The sequence below is a fragment of the Onychostruthus taczanowskii genome, unplaced genomic scaffold (genome assembly GCF_017590055.1).
Source record: "Onychostruthus taczanowskii isolate IOZ18803 unplaced genomic scaffold, ASM1759005v1 scaffold33, whole genome shotgun sequence".
Lineage (NCBI taxonomy): Eukaryota > Metazoa > Chordata > Aves > Passeriformes > Passeridae > Onychostruthus > Onychostruthus taczanowskii.
In genome coordinates, this window is record NW_024500683.1 from 7,855,773 (window position 1) to 7,877,522 (window position 21,750).

General features: G+C 37.6%; 1 protein-coding gene across 2 annotated transcripts in view; it reads left to right on the top strand.

Annotated features, from left to right (window-relative positions):
• Positions 1-17,708, top strand: part of HMGCLL1 (3-hydroxymethyl-3-methylglutaryl-CoA lyase like 1) — a 69,078-nt gene extending 51,370 nt beyond the window's left edge. For both annotated transcript variants that reach the window (XM_041410626.1, XM_041410627.1), the window contains exons 8-9: positions 14,560-14,685; positions 16,772-17,708. In XM_041410626.1, coding sequence (XP_041266560.1) covers positions 14,560-14,685; positions 16,772-16,885 — 240 coding nt within the window. In that variant the 3' untranslated portion in view covers positions 16,886-17,708. The remainder of the gene's footprint in view (positions 1-14,559; positions 14,686-16,771) is intronic.
• The last annotated feature ends 4,042 nt before the right edge of the window (positions 17,709-21,750 follow it).

The window sequence follows — 21,750 nt, forward strand, 5'->3', positions numbered from 1 at the left end:
GTTAAAATTTCAACACTGTCTTACAGGCTGTTTTTCTAAGCTAATAGGGAGGTACTGTGTGGAATTAAGGAGGTACAGGAGACAGGAACCATAACGTGTCTCGGCTTGGTCCTTTCCTAATTTGACATGTCACTGTAGTCATGGCTTTTTCTTACTTTTTTTTTTAAATTTGTAAAACTGAAATAAGGCTTATCTCTTTAACTTTGTGTAGTGCTAGGAAAAAAAGCAGAGGAAGATCATCAGACAAGTACAGATAGTTTTTATGAAGATTTAAAACTTAATTATTGAAATTGAAATTGAAAAACATAATAGGTTTCAAGTTTTGTGTCGAATGTACTTTTTAGGTTAAAAAAACTAAGATATGTGAGTGAGCAAATGATCAAAATACATATATGCCTAATCAAATCATCGGAGCCCCATAACCTTCCATTTCTTTTATCCTAGACAACCTGGCACTCTGAAGACAATGTGAGCATAGGAGAGACTTGCCATATGAAGTATCCACATATTTGGGGACATTGAAAAAAAATTTAATATGCTTGCATTCCTGTTTTGAGGAAAGCATAGAAATGGAAAGGCTTCAGCAGACCTCACAAGTTTGCTTTCCTCTGCTGTTTACAAATATATGCTAGGAAACTGCAGAAGACTTAACAGAGATCTCCAGAAACTAATTTCAAGGTTCAGATACGGAGGCATTACAAAAAAATTCAGCTTGACTGAGGGTAGCTGTACAGAATTCAGGAAGGGCTGGTCATGCTTCAGTATTTTGCTGGAATTCTTCAAGGCAATCACTGCCAAAGAAAAAGGATGTACAATGGCCATCATATGCTTTGATTTTTTAGAAAACAATTTACAGTGCTCTGCACTGGAAGTTCATACTAAGGTGTAGAGGCATGTAATAAGTGGAAAGTTGGCTAAATGGCAGGAAACAAATGGAATTATGAAACGGAACTTCTTTAAGCTGGAAAGCACCCATCAGCAGAGTTGTGGATATATTGGCTTGTGGATCCTAGGCTTTCCTGCTTAAATGAATAATTTGCAATACTGTAATGCTCATGTTAAAGATAATTGTTCTAACTTGTAGAATTTTTTTTTCAAATTTTAGATTTCAATTGTGAGAAATAGCTAGCACAATTTTTAAGCAGAAATCTGTGTAATATTCTAAAACATGCAAAAGAAAATGTTTGAGATCAAACATAAGAGAATGGGAATACACAAAAATTTTAGGTAAAGCAAGAGACTTTACTGCAACATACCTGTTTTTTTAAATAAGGGTATTCCCAGATTTCTACTTTTGGATTTTTTTAAGAATTAAGTTATCCAGGGCAGTTACTGGATATTTTCTGGGTCTGAAAGTATAAACAGTACTTTTGAATTGTTAGCAAGCTAGGCAAAATGCTGTCAGTAAAATAAAACTCTTTAGAAAACATATTTTTTTTCTGTTTCCTTTCATTCCCCCTTCCCTGTGGAAACAACATAGCACTTAGCTAAAGTTAGCAATTAAAAAAGCAGATGTTGGAGACAAAGAAGTACATGATATTAGGGAAGCATGAGAGTAGAATTGTTTGAGATTGAAAGCTAACAAGAAATGGGATTTCCACAAATACAGTCCTACACAACTGGCTCATCTCAGAATTATAGAACAAATTAGTATAAAATAGGTTTCAAAATGCTAAGCCACATTTAAAATAAATATTTAGTATTTTCAGAAGCTGTGAAAATACATCCCTAAAACCTTGAAATCACTGATCTTTAGCATGCATAAAATGTATGGTGAGGGCACACTGGTGTCAAATTCCCCATGTGTATTTCTGTTGTGCCTTGGATTGCATGCATAAAGGTAGTATTTGAGGTGGTTTTTTGCATGATTGATAGGGACTGGCTTAGGTTTAATGAGATGACTGCCTGTAGCCATCAGAAATTGAACTGATAACTGTTATTTTACAACAGTGTTTGATTCAATTCCTAAAGTGAAAGTCTTGATTATCTAGATGACTGGAAAATAAAGAATTTTCATTGGTCTGCAGATTGTTTCTTGTGCCTTATTCAGCATTACATAAGCACTCTGTCACCCACAGAAAGACCAGCTAGTTCTCCACAATTGTTACTTGTCCCTTTTAGTTTTGTGGTGTCTTGCTTTTCTCTCCCACACTTTCCAACTTCCACAACAAATGAAATAGGATTTCCACAAATACAGTCCTACACAACTGGCTCATCTCAGAACCCATCCTTGCAGGCCCATCCCATTCTCCCTTCTCAGCCCCCCTGCCACAACATGCATTTCTTCCTCAATTGCTATCTCATCAGCTGCCTTGGAAATTTTGGAGGTGAGGTTGTATGACCCCATAGGGTTTGTGTTCCTACAGTTGCTGTGTCATTCCTTTGAAGGGTTGCCATGCTCTGCAGATCCTGGCCTCTCTGGCACTGTGGCCAATTGCTGTGTAAAGCTTGCATCCTGAAAACAAAAAATCCAGACTGACAGCTATGGATGGTCCCTAAAGGGTGCCAGTTCCCAGACTATGCCAGAAATTGCTTGGTGGAGCTCTGTCTGCCCCAGGGCAAAGCTGTGCCAAGGACTATGCAAGAGTTACACACAGTGGACAATTGAATTGAATTCCAGTCCTGATGCCATTCTGGTTTTTGGTCATATACATGGCTACAAAAGAGCACAACTTCCTGTGCATTAGCCACACAAAAGAGAGGTTTTTGCTGTCATTCCTAGTAGCATTTGTGGCATTCCACAAATGGCATTCCATAATGACATCTAAGGATGTCTCTGGAGATGAGATTTCAGAGGTTCTGGTCAGCTCTGAGTGTGCTGCTAATGTCTCTGGGGATTTGAGCTTTATGCTGGACACTTAAAAAGGTATGTAGGCAATGACAGAAATAAAATACAATATTTCAAAATAATTTAAAAAAGAATTGCGAAAGAAGATTTTCAAAAGTTTGGTCAAGATGCAATTAAGTACCTTTAAAACCATTTTTCAGAATTTAATTCCTCATGTAATTTGTATTATTTTTTGAAAATAAATTTTTTCTGTAAGTGTTGCTTGACTTATTTTTAGACGTTCTCCCATAATCATATGGAACTTTAATCTGAATACATCAGCTAGAAGAAGATAAATGGCTTTTAGACATGTTTATTTTTCTACTTGATGGGAATTACTCCCTTTCCCTTTTTACCCTGAAGTAGTTTTTCTTAAAGTTTAATAGCAACTGTAAAAAAAAAAAAAAATAGGACTGAATCACTTCAATGCTTCCCTCTTGGAAATTATTGTTTTCATGACCTTTCATTATTTGAGTGTGTGTATTCTAGTTTTTGCTGGAAAAAGAGGCCATGCATAGAACCTGAATTTCAGACCTAAGCAAGGGTCAGAGGAGTTTGCCATGGCTGGAACAGACATGGGAAATGACAAATCCCAGGGTCTGCAGTAGGGAAGTGTAGTGTTTACAGGATGCTGCTTCCTTCCTTTTTGGGCAGCTTTACAGACAGCTGTGCTGAGGGGGTGGAACTAAACCTCTGGCCATTCTTGCGTATTTACAGCTCCTCAGAAGGAATTTTATTATCATCTAGCAAGCAATGAAGGAGGGAGACTTACTTCCTATTTTGAGATGTATCAAGTGGCTTTAAACAAGATCTTAGGGTGTTTTCTAAGGTGAATTAAATGGCAGAAAATCTGTAGATAACTGTAACCAGAAGGCTGGAGTTCTGAATTCCCTCCAAATGAGTGTTGGGTGGATCTTAGTAGCTTGGGAGAACAAGTTAGCATTTGCATAAGTGGAATAAGTTGAAGATGACTCTTCAGCTAAGACAGAAACCAAAGCTGATGTAGTACCTAAAGTATGACAGTAATATTTTTTCATTCTGTGCTGTGCAGAAGCAACACAAACAGTCTCCTGAGTCAAATAATATGTCACTTATATTTTTTTCTTTTGAAATACTGCACTATGAATTGAAACAGCCAGGCATTCAGAAATAAAAATGTTTTTATGATTTTTAAACATAAATGAATGGTAGTGTTATACACTCCAGCTTGCCTGTTTACCTTTTTCTTCTTTGTTGCTTAGTGCAAATGATATGTGGTAAGATTGCCAGGGGCAAATGATGTGATATGCTTAACGGAGGCCATTCAAATGCATAAAGTAAACACTTATAGAAAGAAAGATTTGTTGTTCTCCAATGTTCATAGAAGCTAAATTTTGCTTGCACTAAGAGCTGCAACAATAGGAAATAATTTTTTAGTTGGTGTAGTATTTTTTCCTCTGAAGAATAAATCAAGTAAACAAAATAAAAGTCGATTTAGCAGAGCAATATAACATGCATCTATAGCAAAATACAAGGTGCTAAATTGAATACCTTTTTAAACAAAATAAGTATTCTATCTGTACTGATGACAGATGCATTGGATAGACAATTACAGAAGTCTTTTTATAAAAATGAGCTTCCATCAGAATAAGAGAAAAATATTTTCAAGACATTTTACATTTTTTGGCTCCCCCACCTTAATGCTACCACTTAATTAATCAAGGTATTTGAAGGGGAGGCAGTGTAATGTGCTAAGGTACTGTGATGTGATGAACATTATGAAGTTGATCCAATTATGATGAAACAGTAGAAGATGAGAAACTATCACACTTTAAAAAAAAAAAGTTTCTCACATTATAATGAAAATTGTGATGAAAATTTTACTTGAAATAAAAATTCTCTCTGCCTAGGGTGGCCAAAAATTGCCCTATTTGATTGTATCTTCTTTGCCCATGTTACTGTAGTTATTGTTACTGGAGTTATTCCGATCCTGGAATTCTACTCAAGACACTGTATTTTTTGCACAAAATATAAAGTGCTACTTCCTTGAAATTATACAGATGAATGACTAAAACATACATTCCATAGCTCTTAAAGGGAGATTGTTCCTTAGTTCTGAATTTTTGCAGTAGATTTTCTTACAAGACCTTAGTGGTCCCATTTGTTAAGTACATTTGTCTGAGTCTTGAATGAAATAAGGATGTGTACAGCCATTTGCAAGTTCACAGGCTATTTAGCAAGAATGAATTTTAACAAAAAAATGCCAATAGAAGTTTTTTTCCTTGTTTAAAAAAATACAAAGGGAGTAATCAAGTTGCAAGCAAACAGAAATATCTGGTACTTTATGTTTACTGTAATATTGCCATGATTTTTGCTTAACTAGTTGGGAAACTAGTCTTTAGTCACTCTAGAGAATGAGGTGCACAAGAATGAATACATTTGGTTTCGAGTTTTGTTTTATGGCATTTGATGGAGTTGTTTACTCCATTTGATGGAGTTTCTACTCTTGCAATGATTTTCAAAACACAAATAGCAGTGAAGAAGAAAAAAAAGAAGCAGGATAACTGCTGTAAATATTTTGTAAAATGTCCATCTGAAGCCCCTCAACCTCTGGTAATTAGAAGCCGTACTGTGGAGATTGACAGGGTAAATTACCAGTTAATGTTTACACAACAAAACATATGCTCAGTACAATATCCTACACTGATGTTACTGAAACCAGAGTCCGGAAATGTACAGTGGAAACAAGACGTGGTACTTTTCTTGTGCCAACACAAACAGCAATTACAGCACAGTGTGAGAGAAGTCATAAGAAATACTACTGCATATCAGTAGTTCAACAAAGTCAGCACTTTTGTGTAATTGCAGGGGAAAAGGGCTGAAAAACATTACAGATCTCAGCAAGAAATGGGCCCTTTATACTTTTAAACTGATCCTTGATAAAACAATGCCGGGGTCATGAGAAGGCTACTCTGCCAATTTTGCTTCACTGTGGGATCCATTGACATCTGGCTGAGCTGCGGAAGCTGGAAAACTTCTTTAATATTCTCTTGACAGTAAAGTGGACATGTGGAAAACATTCTAATCTGTTAATCTTTGGTGCTCCTGAAGAAAAAGGACATTTGGCTTTATACTTTGTGATGATAAATATTGTCTCCAGTCTAGCTGTAAATAAGTTTAAAGCATTTAAATGGAGGATGCAGTTCGTATTTTCCATATATGGGAGAAGATGGATGTGCACCTGTGCAATCCAGAAGATGTAACGAATGCCAGGAGTATTTTCTAAGGTCAGTTTACCATACGTCTTGGAAATCCACCTTTCTTTATGCTCAGTGTGGTTTGTCAATGAATATTGGTGAGCAGAGTCTCTGAACCTCCGTACATCCTACATACTAAAGTAGAATTAAGTATTGTTTCACTCAGGGGATTCTGAAAATAGAACTAAGAGACATTTGAAATAGTCGTTAAGTCTGAATCAAAAGTGCAGGTTTTATTTAACAGCATTGACTGTACCAGTTATTTTTGGTTGACTTGAAATCTAATACGGAGTAATAGTGAATGATGGAGATACATATTTGTTCAGCTTGAGTAGGATGCACAATTGTTCATTTCTGTTGTGAGATTTATCTCCAGAAATGAGAAAAGGAATCCCTTGCATTAGAAAATAACTGCTTTAAAAATATATTATGTATTCCAAGTATAAAGCATCTATTATGCATTAATACAAAATGCGAAAGATACTATGGATTATGTAAAGATCAAACTAGGATTCAAAATTCTACATATCCTTGTAGTACATTCTAAAATAATATGAAAAATTGTAACAATGCATGAAGGCTCAGGCTGAATTGAAGTCAGATGGCATTTTAAATGCTGTGGTCTTTTAGATACCCTGATGATGATATACAATAGTGGTACTAATGAAACTAGTTCTGCTCTACTTTCCCTGTGTTTTTATAAATGCTGTTACTGCTGCAAATTTATTTTAAAACAATAGATGTTTTCTGTCATCAATCTATTTTGTTTGCTCACGTTGGTACAAGGTAGTGTCCAATGCCACTTAGTGCATAATGCTGCAAGTGTTCTGATTATAAAAAGCGAGGGAAATTTCACCTCCAGGAACAATTTGGTCACCCAGCTTAAACTGAAGAGTGGCTCATCACAAGTTGGTCTTCCAGTAACTAGAAGGGTTGGGAGTTGGCAGAAGCTAGCGAGGACAAAAAAACAAGATCAAAAGAATTTATAGTTTCTTTCTAAGGTACAGATACAGTAAGAGGGGTACACATGATAGATTAACTTGATATGCTCCCCGAATGTAGGAAAAATGCTTGGGTCAGATTTGCATTTTCATTGATTGATTCACATGTTCACATGCCATTTTCATTGACAGAGTCACATTTGCCACATGTACTTCAAATACTAGACCTTTCTAATCAGTACCTTTCCCTGATTCTTCGTAGTAGTCGTCTGCCCTTTTCAGTGTTGTGGCTCACAGAGAAGGGCACTGCCTGCAGCCTGCATCTCAAACATCGATTTTTACCTGTTCTGTCCTTCATTCAACTCATTCTCAGCTGATGCCCCATATTATGATAATTAAGCCATTTTGCTTCAGTGGGTATGTGTCTACTCAGCTTATCCTCTGTGAGCCGCCCATGGAAGTAAGTGGATTTTGTTTTTATTTCGTCATTGGACCATAACAGCCAGCAAGTATTCTTTGTCCAGTCCCAGCTTAATTTTCCTCTCCCAAAGGCGCCCTCAGTAGCTTTACCATGGAGTTAAGTAATAATTTATCTCGCCTGTCCATTCAAAGCTCTCTGTTTATTTGTTTATTTTCTAGTTTATTTTTATTAATTTACAGTGGCATGTAGCATATGAGAAAGACATTGTTGTTACCTGATGATATGTAGGGCACAGGCAACCTGGCACAGCTTTTGCATCTCTGGACTGGACAGTTGTATCCCAGCCTACCCCAAAGCTCCCCTTTGCCTTTTCTGTCTAGTTCCCCCTTTCCCTCCAGACCCCAAGATTGTTATCTTCTCTTTCCTACATATTTCATTCGTCTCCTGACTGTGTTCAAACTTTTGTCTATAGAACAAATACCTTGTGTTTATAGATCAGGTTATTTCATGACATAGGAAGCAGATAAATTGTTAAACCATCACAGGTTTGCTTGAGAGCAGCAACTTCTGCTGAAAAGCATCTGGAGCAGTAGCTACTCCACTTTGAGTCAGCAGCAGCATCTGGCAATGCCCTGGCTTGCCTGGGGAGGGAAGGAAGGGAGACTGGAAAGTCACTTAATATTTTGATGATCATTGCATCTTCAGGGGTTCCAACAAGACCTTGTCGTGCCTCCTGCTCCCCCTGCAGCTTTGTGATCCTTAGCAAGGGAGAGCTGGAGTTGAGCACAGCCCCACACCAGCAAACCCCAGTGTTTTTAAATATAAGAGTGCACATATTCATAAAAGGAGCACAATCAGCCCACATAGGCAATAAAAAATAATGATTTGTGAACATCTGCTTCATTAATTGTGTTATGGCATAGGATTTTTATTAACATTCCAAAATCTCAAAACCAGTCTCATGTTGAATGGAATTGATTCCCCCTAAACATCCATGAATGTTTTCTGAAGAACCAGATCTGCAACACAGACCTCACTGCTCAGGCTTTTTGTGCAGGTGATGCATTGTCAGTCAGGGACACAGATTTTCCAACTCAGCCTCAGAGAAATTGCTTCACAATTCTTTGTTGAGGTTAGGAAAAAAATCATGGTCAGCTGCTGCTCTCTTGACCCTTGGGCATTTTAACTCCCAGACTGACCAGTTCCTGACAAGGTGGTAAATAAAGTGGAACTTTCCTGAGCTTGTAACTAAGTCCAGACTGGGATCTCTTAAGATCAGTATCCCTTCTGTGCCAAACTTGAGACTGCAAAGCTACAAAAATATCTCCAAGAAACTCATGTAAAACTTATTGAATATTAATGTAACAGAGTGTTTTTCTTCCCCAAAACTTGTTCCCGGAAGTGGCCAAGCCCATTTTTCACTGAAACTTTCAAAACAATCCAGTCTGAGGCAGAGACAAGGTATGGAAAATATAAGTTCCAGCAGTTAAAGGCTGACAAAGTAATAAACAACTGAAAGTGAGGCCTTATGATGGAAAGTGTTAGGGAACTTTAACTCTAGATGTCATTGCCAGCTTTGCTTATAATAAATGTGTCAGTAGCAATATGAAAAGATGTGTACAATGAGTTAAAGGAATGCAGTATTAACCTATTTTATGTGGCACGTCTGCCCACAAATTGCTTGCATCTCAATATGTTTTGGAAGAAAAGGATTTTTTTTCCCCCTGATGAATGTATTAATTTTCAAACGATGTGAACTGCGAAATTAGGTATTTTAATGTTACAGTGACACCCTGTGGTCAGTAGGGATGGTGTTAACTCAAAAGCAGTTTTGTGACGTGTTGACGTTTAGCAAAAGCAGAGAAAAAAAGAAGCAGGAAGGAAATGCAGATAACTTTCACAGATTTCCACAGAGAGGTGTTATCCCATTTTATTGTCTTATACGTGAGAAAATTATGCTTTTAATTTATTGAATACCAAAATAATATTTATTTGCATACATTTATTATATTGAAATACAGGAGAACGGCAAACTTTGATTTTAGACAACTTGCCAATGTAAATCAGGCAAGGGTCTTTGTACTGACTGAACCTTACAAAGCATTGCTGGCATGGTCATTTCTGTGTCTGGCTGATTCTCTGTCTCTCTGCAGGAGAGGGTGTTTCTGCCAGGGGCATGCCCTGCAGTGGTGGGTAGCAGGCTGGTGCCAGAGAGACATGGCAGTAACATGGCAGAAGCACACTACTCCAAGAGTGCCAGCTAGGCACTGACTGGGCTGCAGGATTAAATAGCATTAGTCTTCTACTGCCTTTTGTGTGGGCAGCCTTTGACCTGACATACCTTACTTCTTCCTCCCTGCCTGCTCCCTTCCTTGAACAAAAGCTGAACGAATGCAGCCGCTCTTTGCAGTATCTACATGCCCCTATCTTTAAGGCACTGGGCACTGAACTTCACAGTGCCGTGGCCCTATTGTGGCACAAATCTTTTCCTCTTTAATCCATACTTTGTGTCCTTGATATTATGCTTTCAAAATCTCATCATTTAGAAGAAGCCTAATTTATGAAAGAGCTGATTTATAGCTTCTGATTTATACCACATACTTTCCTGGAGTTGCTGATGCTGACCTTGCCATTTTTAAGAGAGAAACAAAGTTAAACTTCTGCCAGACAAACCAGGTTTAAAGATCAGTGAGGAAGGAGACTGACTGTCCCAACAAGAAGTTATGGGGAGCTAGTAAAGCAAACTGAGAAACATGAAACATTTATTATTCACTGGCAATAATGGTTTCCTGTTAAAATTGGCTGTTTGACAAAGGTGATGAATTTAATTCCTTGCTTTCTCATTGGGGAATTAGGAAGTTAGCATGGGACAGGAGCAAAAAAATCCTCTGCCTTCTCTAGAGAGTAAGCTAAAGCTAGCCAAAGCTAAAGTTTGGAAGGTGTTCAGGAACCACTGTCAGGAATTTTGTGATTGTCAAAAAGTGTCAAAAAATATTGAAGTACTGTAGTTGTCCTGGAAGCCAAGCCATTGTTCACCCCCACGCATGTCCATGTGGAAGCAGCTCAGTGAGTGCTCATTTAGGACATATCCTATGAAATAGCTGCAGAACAACTTCTCATGAGTGTCAACACAATTTAGTGCCTGTCAGGACGTGACAGTGAGACTGTGGACTTTTTAAATGTCATATTGACAGTGAATTTTTTGCAAGTTTGGATAGCTAAAAGGATTGAAACTCATTATCTGCTGTGAAAGTCTGACAAATATGGAAGATGTGATGAAGGAAAACACCTTGTTTTACATATTTTTTCATTTTTAGGTTTAACTTTAGAGCTCCTTGTGCTTTTAATGGCTGCAAAAACAAAACAGCTTCATAGCTGCTCAAAGGTGCAGAAGAGTTATTTATTAAGTGCTATTTCAGACTTTGTGCTTGGACAGGCTGGGCTGTAATATCAACCTCCAAATTAGTTAGTAGCACTGCTGAGGGATGTTTTCCAACATGTGTTTTTAGTACTGCTAGATTGGAGCTTAGAGTATGGATTATTTAAGGATTTTTTTTTTGAATGGGACCACACTGAAGATGAACTGGAGTGATTCTGCGCTTGAGTCAGCAAACATATTATAACTGTCTGTACAACATGCAAGAGCAGACAGATGCAGCTGACCCTGTTGCTGAAATAGTAGTACATTGCAGTAGATATCCTTTCAAAAGCATTGTGAAGAGAACTTTAAAAGACATTATCTTAAAGGAGAGACACCTGCTCACTGCATATTAAGACCACTGATTTGAACAACTGTAGATCTGAAGGTCAGTCAGGGTTGCTGTATTATATATGCCATGTTTAGACCTTGTCTACCAGTGGCTTAATGGTCAAACAGCAAATATATCCTGATAGAGATACAATTTTAGAGACTTTGTGTTTATGCACTGTTTCTGGGAAGTAATGGATTAAGTGTCCGGTACTAGGGTTAAAGCCATTCCCTATTAGACCTTCTCCTTTTTTTATATTTAGCCAAAATGGTCTATGATTTAGAAGACAGAGCAATTATCTCGGTACTAGGGTTAAAGCCATTCCCACAAGGATGCTACCAATGTAAAGGTGCTATTAGACCTTCTCCTTTTTTTATATTTAGCCAAAATGGTCTATGATTTAGAAGACAGAGCAATTATCACTGTCTGTCATGTGGAAATTACTGCTCCCACAGCTTAGTCAGCAGAAGGCACCAGGTTTTTATATGCTCTTGCATCTACAGTAAGATAAATTGTCTGAGCTTATTCCAGCTTCCAGTGAGGATGCTTTGAATAACTCAGACAAGAGTGCCTCAGAATGCAATTGTGTGGCTAGACACAAATAGGTGTTTCATATTACCTTCAAGTCGCCGTGATGTCCTGTAGTCACCCCTATAGTCACCAACACTTTCAACAAACAATTATAAGCCACCTGTATCCCACTGCTGCGAGATTTGCACTGCAAATTCAGAATTACAGTGCCATCACTAGTGTTTGTACAAGGATATCAAGAATTAATATGTGTCAATTCAATGTCTTTAGAAAACATAACTTTTTAATGCTGGAGGATATTGTTTTTGGTTTTGCTTACAGTGAGTGACCTGTGAAGGACTGGAGCAGACTACTGACATTTTTGGCTGTTTTTTGCCAAATACTATTTAGTTGGTACTTTTTTCCTGTTTGTGCAAAAGGACAAGAATTTATTGAGATAATTTTTTGGGATTAGAAAGTTACTGTTTATTTGCTACTGAAGCTGTTTGAGTTTGCTGATATTCCTTGTGAATTTAACAACATCGATTTACCTCACCACATTATTTGCCTATAGTTTTATCCCCATGTAAAAGTTATTGCAAATGAGTGCATGAAGAAGAATGCTCTAGCAGTTATGACAGATTGGGAAAACCTCCATGAAAGACACTTTCTTTTATCTTTTCCTCTGTGAAACAATAATTTCTGACGGAAATCTTAAAATCAAACTGAGAGAGCAGGCACAGTAGTGGGATCATGCTTGTGTCAACCTGTACATCCACCTGTTAGACACCCTTTTCTGCAGACCTCCACCATACCCTAAATCTTTCCAGTAAGAAGCCTTGTGTGTGTGTGTCTGCATGGACACTTGCGAGCTGAGAGCTGCCACTGTGGAGCTTGGGCCAATGAGTTCTACAGTAAATGTATGAATCTTAGCAGCTTGTGCAAAAAGAGACAGAATTTCCAGCTGTTGTGAATGCATATCATCTGTGTACTGGACACAAGTGTGTCATATAACACGTTTTCTGACTGGTGGCCTACACAAAGAGTGTGACAAGTGACTGAAATGTGAAACATGCATTTTGGTGATTCACTCCATAAATCACAAATTAGTGTGCTTTAAAGTACAGTGTCTCTTTTTAGAGACTCTTATTATGTGAGCAATATTCAATAGTACTCTCTTGCCTGTCACAGTTCTGCACCTTATCTCCTTTGAGGTCTTTATTACAGGCTTTGAGCTGCTACCTAGATCAAGATAATATTCTCTGTCCAAGAATAGGACCTGGGACAACACTTCCTTTATTATTGATCTCCAGAGATATTGGAAGTTCAGTCTGTAAGGCCAATGATAAAACTAGTTAAAACTAGAAACAAGTACAAAAAAACCCACAAAAAACAAAAAAAAACCAACAAAAAAACCAAAAAAAAACCCCAAAAAAAAAACCAACCAAAAAAAAAAAAAACCCAAAAAAAACAAACAAAAAAAAAAAAAAACTCAAAAAAGAAAACAACAACAATAAAAAACCAACCACATTAGGGTAGTTTATTTCAGAACTAAAAAAACAATACTAGGTATATTTGGAAATGAGACTTAGCAACTGCAACGTGCAGGATGTATCACTTGCTGACCTTGCCAGCTAGATGTATGCATGTCTGGGAAGGAGAAGCTCAGTCTCCCAGAGCAGCCTGCAGGGACAGGAGGTTCCTCAGAAGGGGGATCAGCAATCTGTGCAGTCAGACCTCTAAACCAAACTTCCTGACCTGCATTTGTAGGTAAAAAGCATGGCTTAACCTCTGAATCTCTCTGTACCCAGACAGGGTTTTGAAAATTTATCTCTGCACAGGAACTCTTGTCCTGAATTTCAGTCTGCCTGACCTGTCTTAACAGTTTTGGTGTATGTCTGTCTAAATTATTCCTGTGGAGAAGGGAACCCTCTAGTGCTCTTAAGGCAGAGAGGAGCTTGTTCTTTGAAACCTAATAATTGTTCTGCCTAATTCCCTTGCCTGCTTCTGATTATCTGTAGAGGCTGAATGCCTCCAGAGGCAGGGGAAGACTGAAGAGCCTTCTCTGACAAGGGAGACGCAGTGTTCTGGATCACATACCTAACATATTGTAACAGAAAACTATTGCTTTCCAGTTTCAGCTTTATTTTAAAAATCAAATCATAGAAAGAAGAGGGTGCAAAAGCTCCCTCAATTATCAATGGAAGTCATTGGCTCAGTTTTTTGCCCACTCCCTTATCAGTCTCCTAGGGAAGACTTTATCCCATAGGAAATGTAGTATTATCTCCTGGGTGGAGCTGGTAACTGGTTTACTACTTTTTATCATGAATATGCTGAGTGGATCAGAAGAGAGAAAACATTTGAATGCAGCAGGAAGAAAATAAAAAGCAAACAATTATGAATTTACCACAGCTGAGTATTTTTTCAAGTCTTAAGTCTAGTTTAAATGAGAAAGCTTAACACTGTGCACCAAGTATTCTCTTATAAATATCCCAAGCTCAACCTGTATATATCTATGAGGAACTTCCATTGATTGTTTTTTTGCATAAAAACCTTTCATGCTAGATGCAGGTTATTTAAAAGCACCAAGTTGAAAGATAAAGAGAGAAAATACTTTAAAACTCTTTCTATAAAACAGCAATCATCTTATCTGCCAAAATCACATGTAATGGGCCATTAGTTCTTTGTTCCATATCCTGTGTTTGAAAAGTCTTACCTTATAAAGATGTCAGGACTAAACCCATTATAAGAAATTTCCTCCAAGGAACACATCCATTTGTGGAGAAATGTGTATATTATGCATGGTAACTAATACATATGGCCTGCCATTTATGAAAATGTGCTGATGCTTCATTTTTGTGTTGTTATTTTCCAGATGGGAGTTGCTGTGGTGGATTCATCTGTTGCAGGACTTGGTGGTTGTCCCTATGCAAAAGGTGCTACTGGAAATGTAGCCACAGAAGATGTGATCTACATGCTGAATGGTCTTGGGATCAACACAGTAAGATATTTTTACTTTCTACTTAAGATTTTAAGGGAAAAAAATTATAGGAAGCATACAATAGTACCTCACAATACCTTGTGCTGTACAATAAAATATTCAGACCCCATGGTAGTTTTTGCAAACTCAGTGCTTTAATATGGCTTGACACATAACAGGAATGATGTTGTCTTCATCAGCAATTTAGACTAGAAATGGTTTATGTATTTAACATAATTTGAATAATCCACTTCTTCCTACCTGGAGCTATGAGGAACTTAGTGTCAGCTGCTTTGTGTCATTACTCTGCCTCAGTAACCACAAAAAATTCAGTACTGTAGATATTGTTACAGAAGGCTGATCATCTCAACAATGGAAAGACTGAGCAGAGCTCAGCTTTTGTCACAGCTTTGGATTTGGCTCATAGTGCTTATTAATTTGTTGTCAATTTTTCTGACTTCAAAGTTGAAAAAAATTGTGGTGTTTGGCACCCAGGCATAGGACATCATTGTTATTTCTCAGGTATCCACTTAATATATTCCAAAATTGTACAGAACCTGTTACTGGCTAGGAGGCTTCACAGTCATTTTTATTATCAGTCCTGTTCTTGGAGGAGAGGGCAGAGCAGCTTATATGCCCTGAGCTGCGCTTTAATGAACCTTACCAGTGAGCATCCACACCTCAAGAGCACTCATTTAGTATCCCTGGCTGGTTGGCATGTTAATTATTCTGTGTTCCTAGGACTCATTTACTGCCTTCTTCAATAAATGTGCTCTTTGGTCTTCCTGTCCATCCCCATTTATCTGGATATGTGGCATAATGAGTTCGTGCTACCTCAGGCATTGCCATTACTTTATGTTTAATTTCCACATGGACATGGAGAGTCAAGTTCAAAGGAGAACATATAAAGAACAGCCAAAACTACGAAGTGCGTTGTTTGCACTTAAACTACCACAAAAAGAAATCCAAATGCCTGATATCTGAAATAAGAAAATTTGAGTTATTGAGGAGCTCATTGGAGCTTATCACTTGTTTGTAGGCTGCAGTTCCGTGTGGTGTACAGGCCAATGGACTTCCTTGACATGAAAGGATTGCAGAACTTGTTTCTGAATTGCACTTTCCCTGGGCACTGTTAAAGCATATTCAGTTCCTTACAGAGCTCACTGTAAGCATTTATCTGCTCTCGTTTGCTTTTTAGGGAGTTCAGGGTAGATATCAGAAAATGTTCAGTCATCAGTGTCCACTGTACAGGTGGACTTTGTTTTGAACTGTTTGTACACACTTTGGGGTAGTTTTTCTTCATGAAGTGTTTATTCTTTTGAAACAATACAATTCTTTGAAATAAGGGGGAGAAATCATGCATTTCACTTTACATTGCTGTGTACTTTAGACTTATGCTTTCAGTATAGCTTTCCTTGGGCAAAATACTCATTGACCTTTCCAACTGACTCATAACAAAAGGAAGCAATTAAGTAAAAATAGTTGGATTATATGAAATATACCATGTCCCAGGCTTCTTGATAAGATTGGTTAATCTGTTAACAATCTGGTGGCCAAGCAAGAATATGTCTTGTCCTAAAGGTTGATACCAAATCCCATGGAGACAATCTCACCATCAAATGCTTATTTCTTTTGTTTGGTTTGATGGTGATTCTGTTTAGGTTTTGTTTAATTTTAAATTTTAGATTATGCAATAGCAAAACACAAGTCCTTGCTTTTGAATCCTTTTTCATGCTTTTTGCATGAAGTTTTGTAGTGTTGGATAATAAATAAGTATAGTACATATTTAGACTATATTTTTTTCTAACTTCTAGTTGTGATTCCAGCTCTTTATTCCAGATTCTTTTGAGGTTGAAAGATATTACTCCAGTATTTGGTCCACTGCTGATGGGGCAAGAAATCATTCTCAAAGTAGTAGAACCTTTCAAACAACTAGAAGCCGTAACTATCTGTAAATCACTGTAGCTTTACTGATCCCCATTACTGACCTATAACATGAATCAGGCCTTTTGTTTGCAAAAATTAGACCCTGGAGCAAAAAACTTGGAGTCTAAGCATTTTCAACATGTGCATTTATTATTCTTAACATTTTTCACCTCTTTTCTAGGGAGTAAATCTTTGTGCCGTGATGGAAGCTGGAAACTTCATCTGCAGAGCTTTGAACAAGAAAACAAACTCAAAAGTTGCACAAGCTTCCTTCAGTACTGGAACTATCAATTAAATGGATTTTTCTTTTTGCAGCTTGATTACATTTTCCATTTACCTTGATCAAGGACATTTGCTTTAGGAAAAGAAACAAGAAAACCATTGCATCAAAGAAACAAAATAGAACCAATATTTTTTTTTTTTTTAAGGGAAAAGTTATTGTACTGTACTGTCTTGTCAGGAATTGTCTGATTTGTAAGTAAGAAATAAACAACTGTAGTGCAGAACCCTGTACTTCGTACTTCTCCAGATGAGGAAAATGTATAAACACCAGGAAATTTTACCATGTTTTAAATTGAATTTTTAGTTCTTTTCAGGAAAAACGGGTAGAAACAGTGAATACATAGTTAAATTTCAATCAAGATGTCTTTCAGAACAGTATAAATATTTTCAGTAGTTTATGAGATCTCACACTGTGTGTGGCCTTTCTATTATGTATTTTATTTATCTGAGTTCTCACTTTTCATTTGTCAAGTCACTGTGTTATGAACACAGAGCCAAATCTGAATTCACTGTAAGAATTTTTTAGCAATAGAACTTCTTTTAAATTTTGTTTAACATCTGCTAAATTATGGATGACTTTATCTTGTTCCAAGACATTGTGGTGAATGGCACTCTTCCAGATCCTTCCAATCCTCCAGCAAATTTCCTTATTTGTTACATATGTTAAATTTGTTGTACTTGCATTTTTTGGTCAACTTATTAAAACCTAATTATATGAAGCAAATAAAAATTGGTGAGGTTTTCAACATCATTCAGGTTCATAGTGGTGTAGAAGGGGCTACATTTGCATCCAAGGTTTCATCAAAAAATTAGATTTTTCATTCTGTAGTCTATGAATTGATATTCTCATTCAGAAATCACAGGTTTTTAGGATAATAGTATTTTGCTGGACTAGCTTACACAAAGGAGACCACTTAGAATTTTTTTTGTGCTCTACTGATAATCATACTCTTCTTTTAGTTCAACAAGATGCCAATGAACTACACTCTTCAATAATCAATAGATTAGATCAATAATGAACAAATGGACAAATTCAAAGAGCCTTATCCTATATATAAATGTTCAAGCGTGCCATGAAAGTACTGTCATGTTTTTCATCCTGAAACTTCAATACTCTTACTGATTGGTTGTGTTGGACCTGTCTGTACGTCTCTGTGTACTTAATTTTGATCTATATTTTTTCTGAACATGGCCTGTTGACATGAAAATCCAAAACCCTGGACTGTGGTCTTCATCCATATTCCCAATTTTCCTCAAAAATGTGAAATCTTGTCAAAAAGTAAGATGAAAGAAAGTGGAAGATAACACATAAAAAAAGAAAAAGCTTAATAATTTTTTGTCTGCAACTCAAGTCTGCCAAGTCACAGCTGAGTCATGGTTTGCCTTTGAAATCCCAAAGTGATTTTTTCTGAGATCTTTTAGCCAGTTGTGTAGTTTAGAATTGGCATAATTTAAGGAAGTCAGTCTTTGCATTCCAGGCAACACAAAGCTATAAATTTGATATTGAGATTTGATATTCTGTTTATGTTGTAATGATAGTCAAAATTAATATAAGCTACTTTGTTTCACTCTTATCCTGGTGCAAGTCAAAGTATAAAAAAAGAAATGTGTTCAGGCAAGGCAAGAAATATCTTGCCTATCATTCCGAAATACTAAACCTTTCCTGCAGAGTCTAGTAAGAAGACTTTCAAGTACTCCTGAAAGTATAAACATCCTGATTTTCTTGACCTGCCCTGGATGCATGGTTGGATCACCACAAAAAACTCTTTCCTCTTTTTCCCCATGTTTCAGCTGGGACTTTGCTATTTAGCAGCCGCTATAACTCATATATCAAAACATGAACTTAAATAAAACCAGGTCTTGAACCATTCACAGTCTTAAAAATTCTGTAATGGATTAGACCCAATGAAGAGGTAAGGAAACTACAGCAGTACAGTTAAGCCTAAAAGTGGTGCCAGAATTGACATCTTAAAAACTCCCTAATTTATGTGTCATTTACCCCTGAAGGTGACTAACCTTTCTGTAATACTTTCCTATTTAATAATAATTTTTCCTGTTTAGTTTTCTCTGTAGGCACAGAATTGGCTCATTTTGAGGTGAACTATGCAGTCTTCATGTAGGTCCTGATGAATTTTGTTCCACCCAAGACCCTCTGAGCAAGCATATTTAATTAACATAAACAATATTGAGCTTCTCAAAGACTGAAAGTGAAGTCAGCCCTTGGAAAAAAAGCAGTTGTGATGCAAACCTGAATGTGAGACTAAACAACTGAAGTGAGACTGACCTTGCTGCTCAGCCTGGGGAGATTAAATACACACCCATGACAGGACCCGAGGGAACGGCCTGAAGTTGTATCGGGGAGGTTTAGGTTGGATATTACAGAAGTGTTCTTCACCCTGAGGGTGGCTGGGCACTGGAAGAGCTCCCCAGGGCAGTGGTCACAGCACCAGCCTGACAGAGTTTGAGAAGTGTTTGGACAATGCTCTTGTGCACACAGTGTGACTCTTGGGGATTATCCTGTGCAGGGTCCAGGAGCTGGACTCAATGATCCTCGTGGGTCCCTTCCAGCTCAGCTAATCCTGTGATTATGAACTGAAAAAGGACACACTTTCTCATAAATCTGGATGAATTTGTGCCACTGGGTAGAATGGAATTAAAAATTCCTAAGCCCCGAAAAATCCCAAGAAAAGGATGTCAGTGCCTCTGCAACAGATGGCAGCGTTCTTTTTCTTGATGGTGGTGGAGAGGCCTTCAATTATCAGCCAAGTAAGGAACTGGACAGATAGTGTCCATTTTTATGCCTGTGTGCACAGTGCATCCTAGGCTTCTCAGCATCTGGACTGTCTGGTTTGCAGACAGTTGGCTCTTGATTCAAGGCTCTTGATTCTCCCCATGCAGTGAAACAGGGTACCTATTAAATCATGTGGATGAACAACCTAAAATGCCTCAGTTCTTTATTGGGTCTGTTTTAGAAACTACTTGGAAACTTGTGGAGAGCCTTAATTGCAGGTCTGTTATTCTGTAATGATGTGAGCATTGGAAAAGATGAGCAGTCACATCTGGAGCCTGTACTTTACCCACATGTTCAGCTTCAACCACATCGTGAGTTATCGTAATCCGGGGTGGAGGTCACAGACAAATAGATTGTTTGTCAGGATTGTTATGAGAGAAAGAAACATAGAGCCAGAACAAAAAAAAAAAGCAAACCCCAACCCAGTGTTTATGTGCCAAAATTGCCACCTGGGATGAATTTAGGTCTGTGGCTCCAGGGGAGCAGTCCCTATAAAATCCTTGTTTAGTTGTAGTATGATTGAGAATCTTGAGACATGTTATATTCTGCTTACTGACATTTTTTGGGTTTGTAAAATGCTGCTGCTCTGCTTTCCTGGGCTGGCATCATTTTGACTATGCAGAACATTTTGACACCTAATCTCTAGCTTCAAAAAATAAGCATCAATTCCTTCTAATAGCAAAGGCTAATCCAATAGCCATGACATGAGTGTGCATCACTCACATTGGCAGCATTGAATTCAGCACGTAGTAAAACAGGTGAGATTATACCCCTTCAAAAACATGCCAAGGCATGGGATGAGGCTCTCCAGTGCTTCCGACTTCCTAAACCTTTATGCTTATATTCAGAGTGATCCATCACTAGTGATGTCTGATCTTTTATTCCCTGTCACTGTCCCCAGCTGAATACATTGCTGTCACTTCACCCTGAAGTAGGCCCCTGGCTCTGGAGGGCTTGCATCCAGGTGTTTGGCTTCCATGGGCAGGTGTTCTTATCACAGTGTCATTATAAAAATTATAAGTCAAGATATTGCATTGTTGAAGGCATGACTTCAACAATGTCATGTGCTTTGTCGTGTGCTTTGTTGGAGAAAAAGTTGATCAGTTCCAGTAGTACGGGCATAATCATTCTTCAGTGCCTTCCAGAACACAGCAATGACATAGATCCCATACAGTTCTAATGTCTTCCAGCAGCAGCTTGCTTTGTAGTTTAAACTTTTATGTATTAGGGCAACTTGGCTCTGGACCAGCACTTTAATGGCTCATTTTTGTGTATAACCAGAGCTTATGAAATAAGAACTAAATATTCTAGTGTTGTGAATAAGTCCAGAGAGGCTTTGGCTAATTTTCCTCTCTTAATAGTGTCATTTGAGTTCATAAAACTTTTATTATTGTATTAAGGAGTCACCAAATGAAGACTACAAGTCTGTGAGACAAAATTCTTATGTTTGGGATCGGTGTTGTTGAAATGAAATAATGCTTATCCAAAGAGTTAGTGTGATTATATAAGATCTGCTCATTTTTTTTCACTGAGTTTGTTTTAAGGGGTAGAAATATTGTTTAGTTACTGTGATATCAGAAAACCAGTACTTTCTGCCACTGAATTTTTCTGTGATTTCTGACACTGCCTTCAGTTTGCTTCACTGATTGTGAAGTATCCAGAAAAGTAGCTAAACAGGTATAAGAGTAGTAAGAAGTAAATTATTTCCAGTTCTTGACTTGCTGATCAAAATTAATCAGCTTTTCTTTTGTTATATTTTTTAAGATTATTTTTCTCTACAGTCCTGCTGTAATGCAGTGTTGAGCTTCATTGCTGCAATAACACGGCAGGCAGGACTACAGCCAAAGTCAATTTAGTCCTTTGAAACCGATGTCAAAGAGATCATATGTTTGTCAAGGAATTGTCATGTATCCACCTGGTTAAATGCATTTGTGATTTTGCAATATGTGGTGTTACAGCTGAAATAAAATCTGTCTCTCTGTTTATGGAAACTGATGTGCTCATGTATTATGCCAGATTCAGCAGCTCTGACTAACCAGCTCATGCATACAACATTAGCAAATATAAGCTGTCACTGACGTGTATGC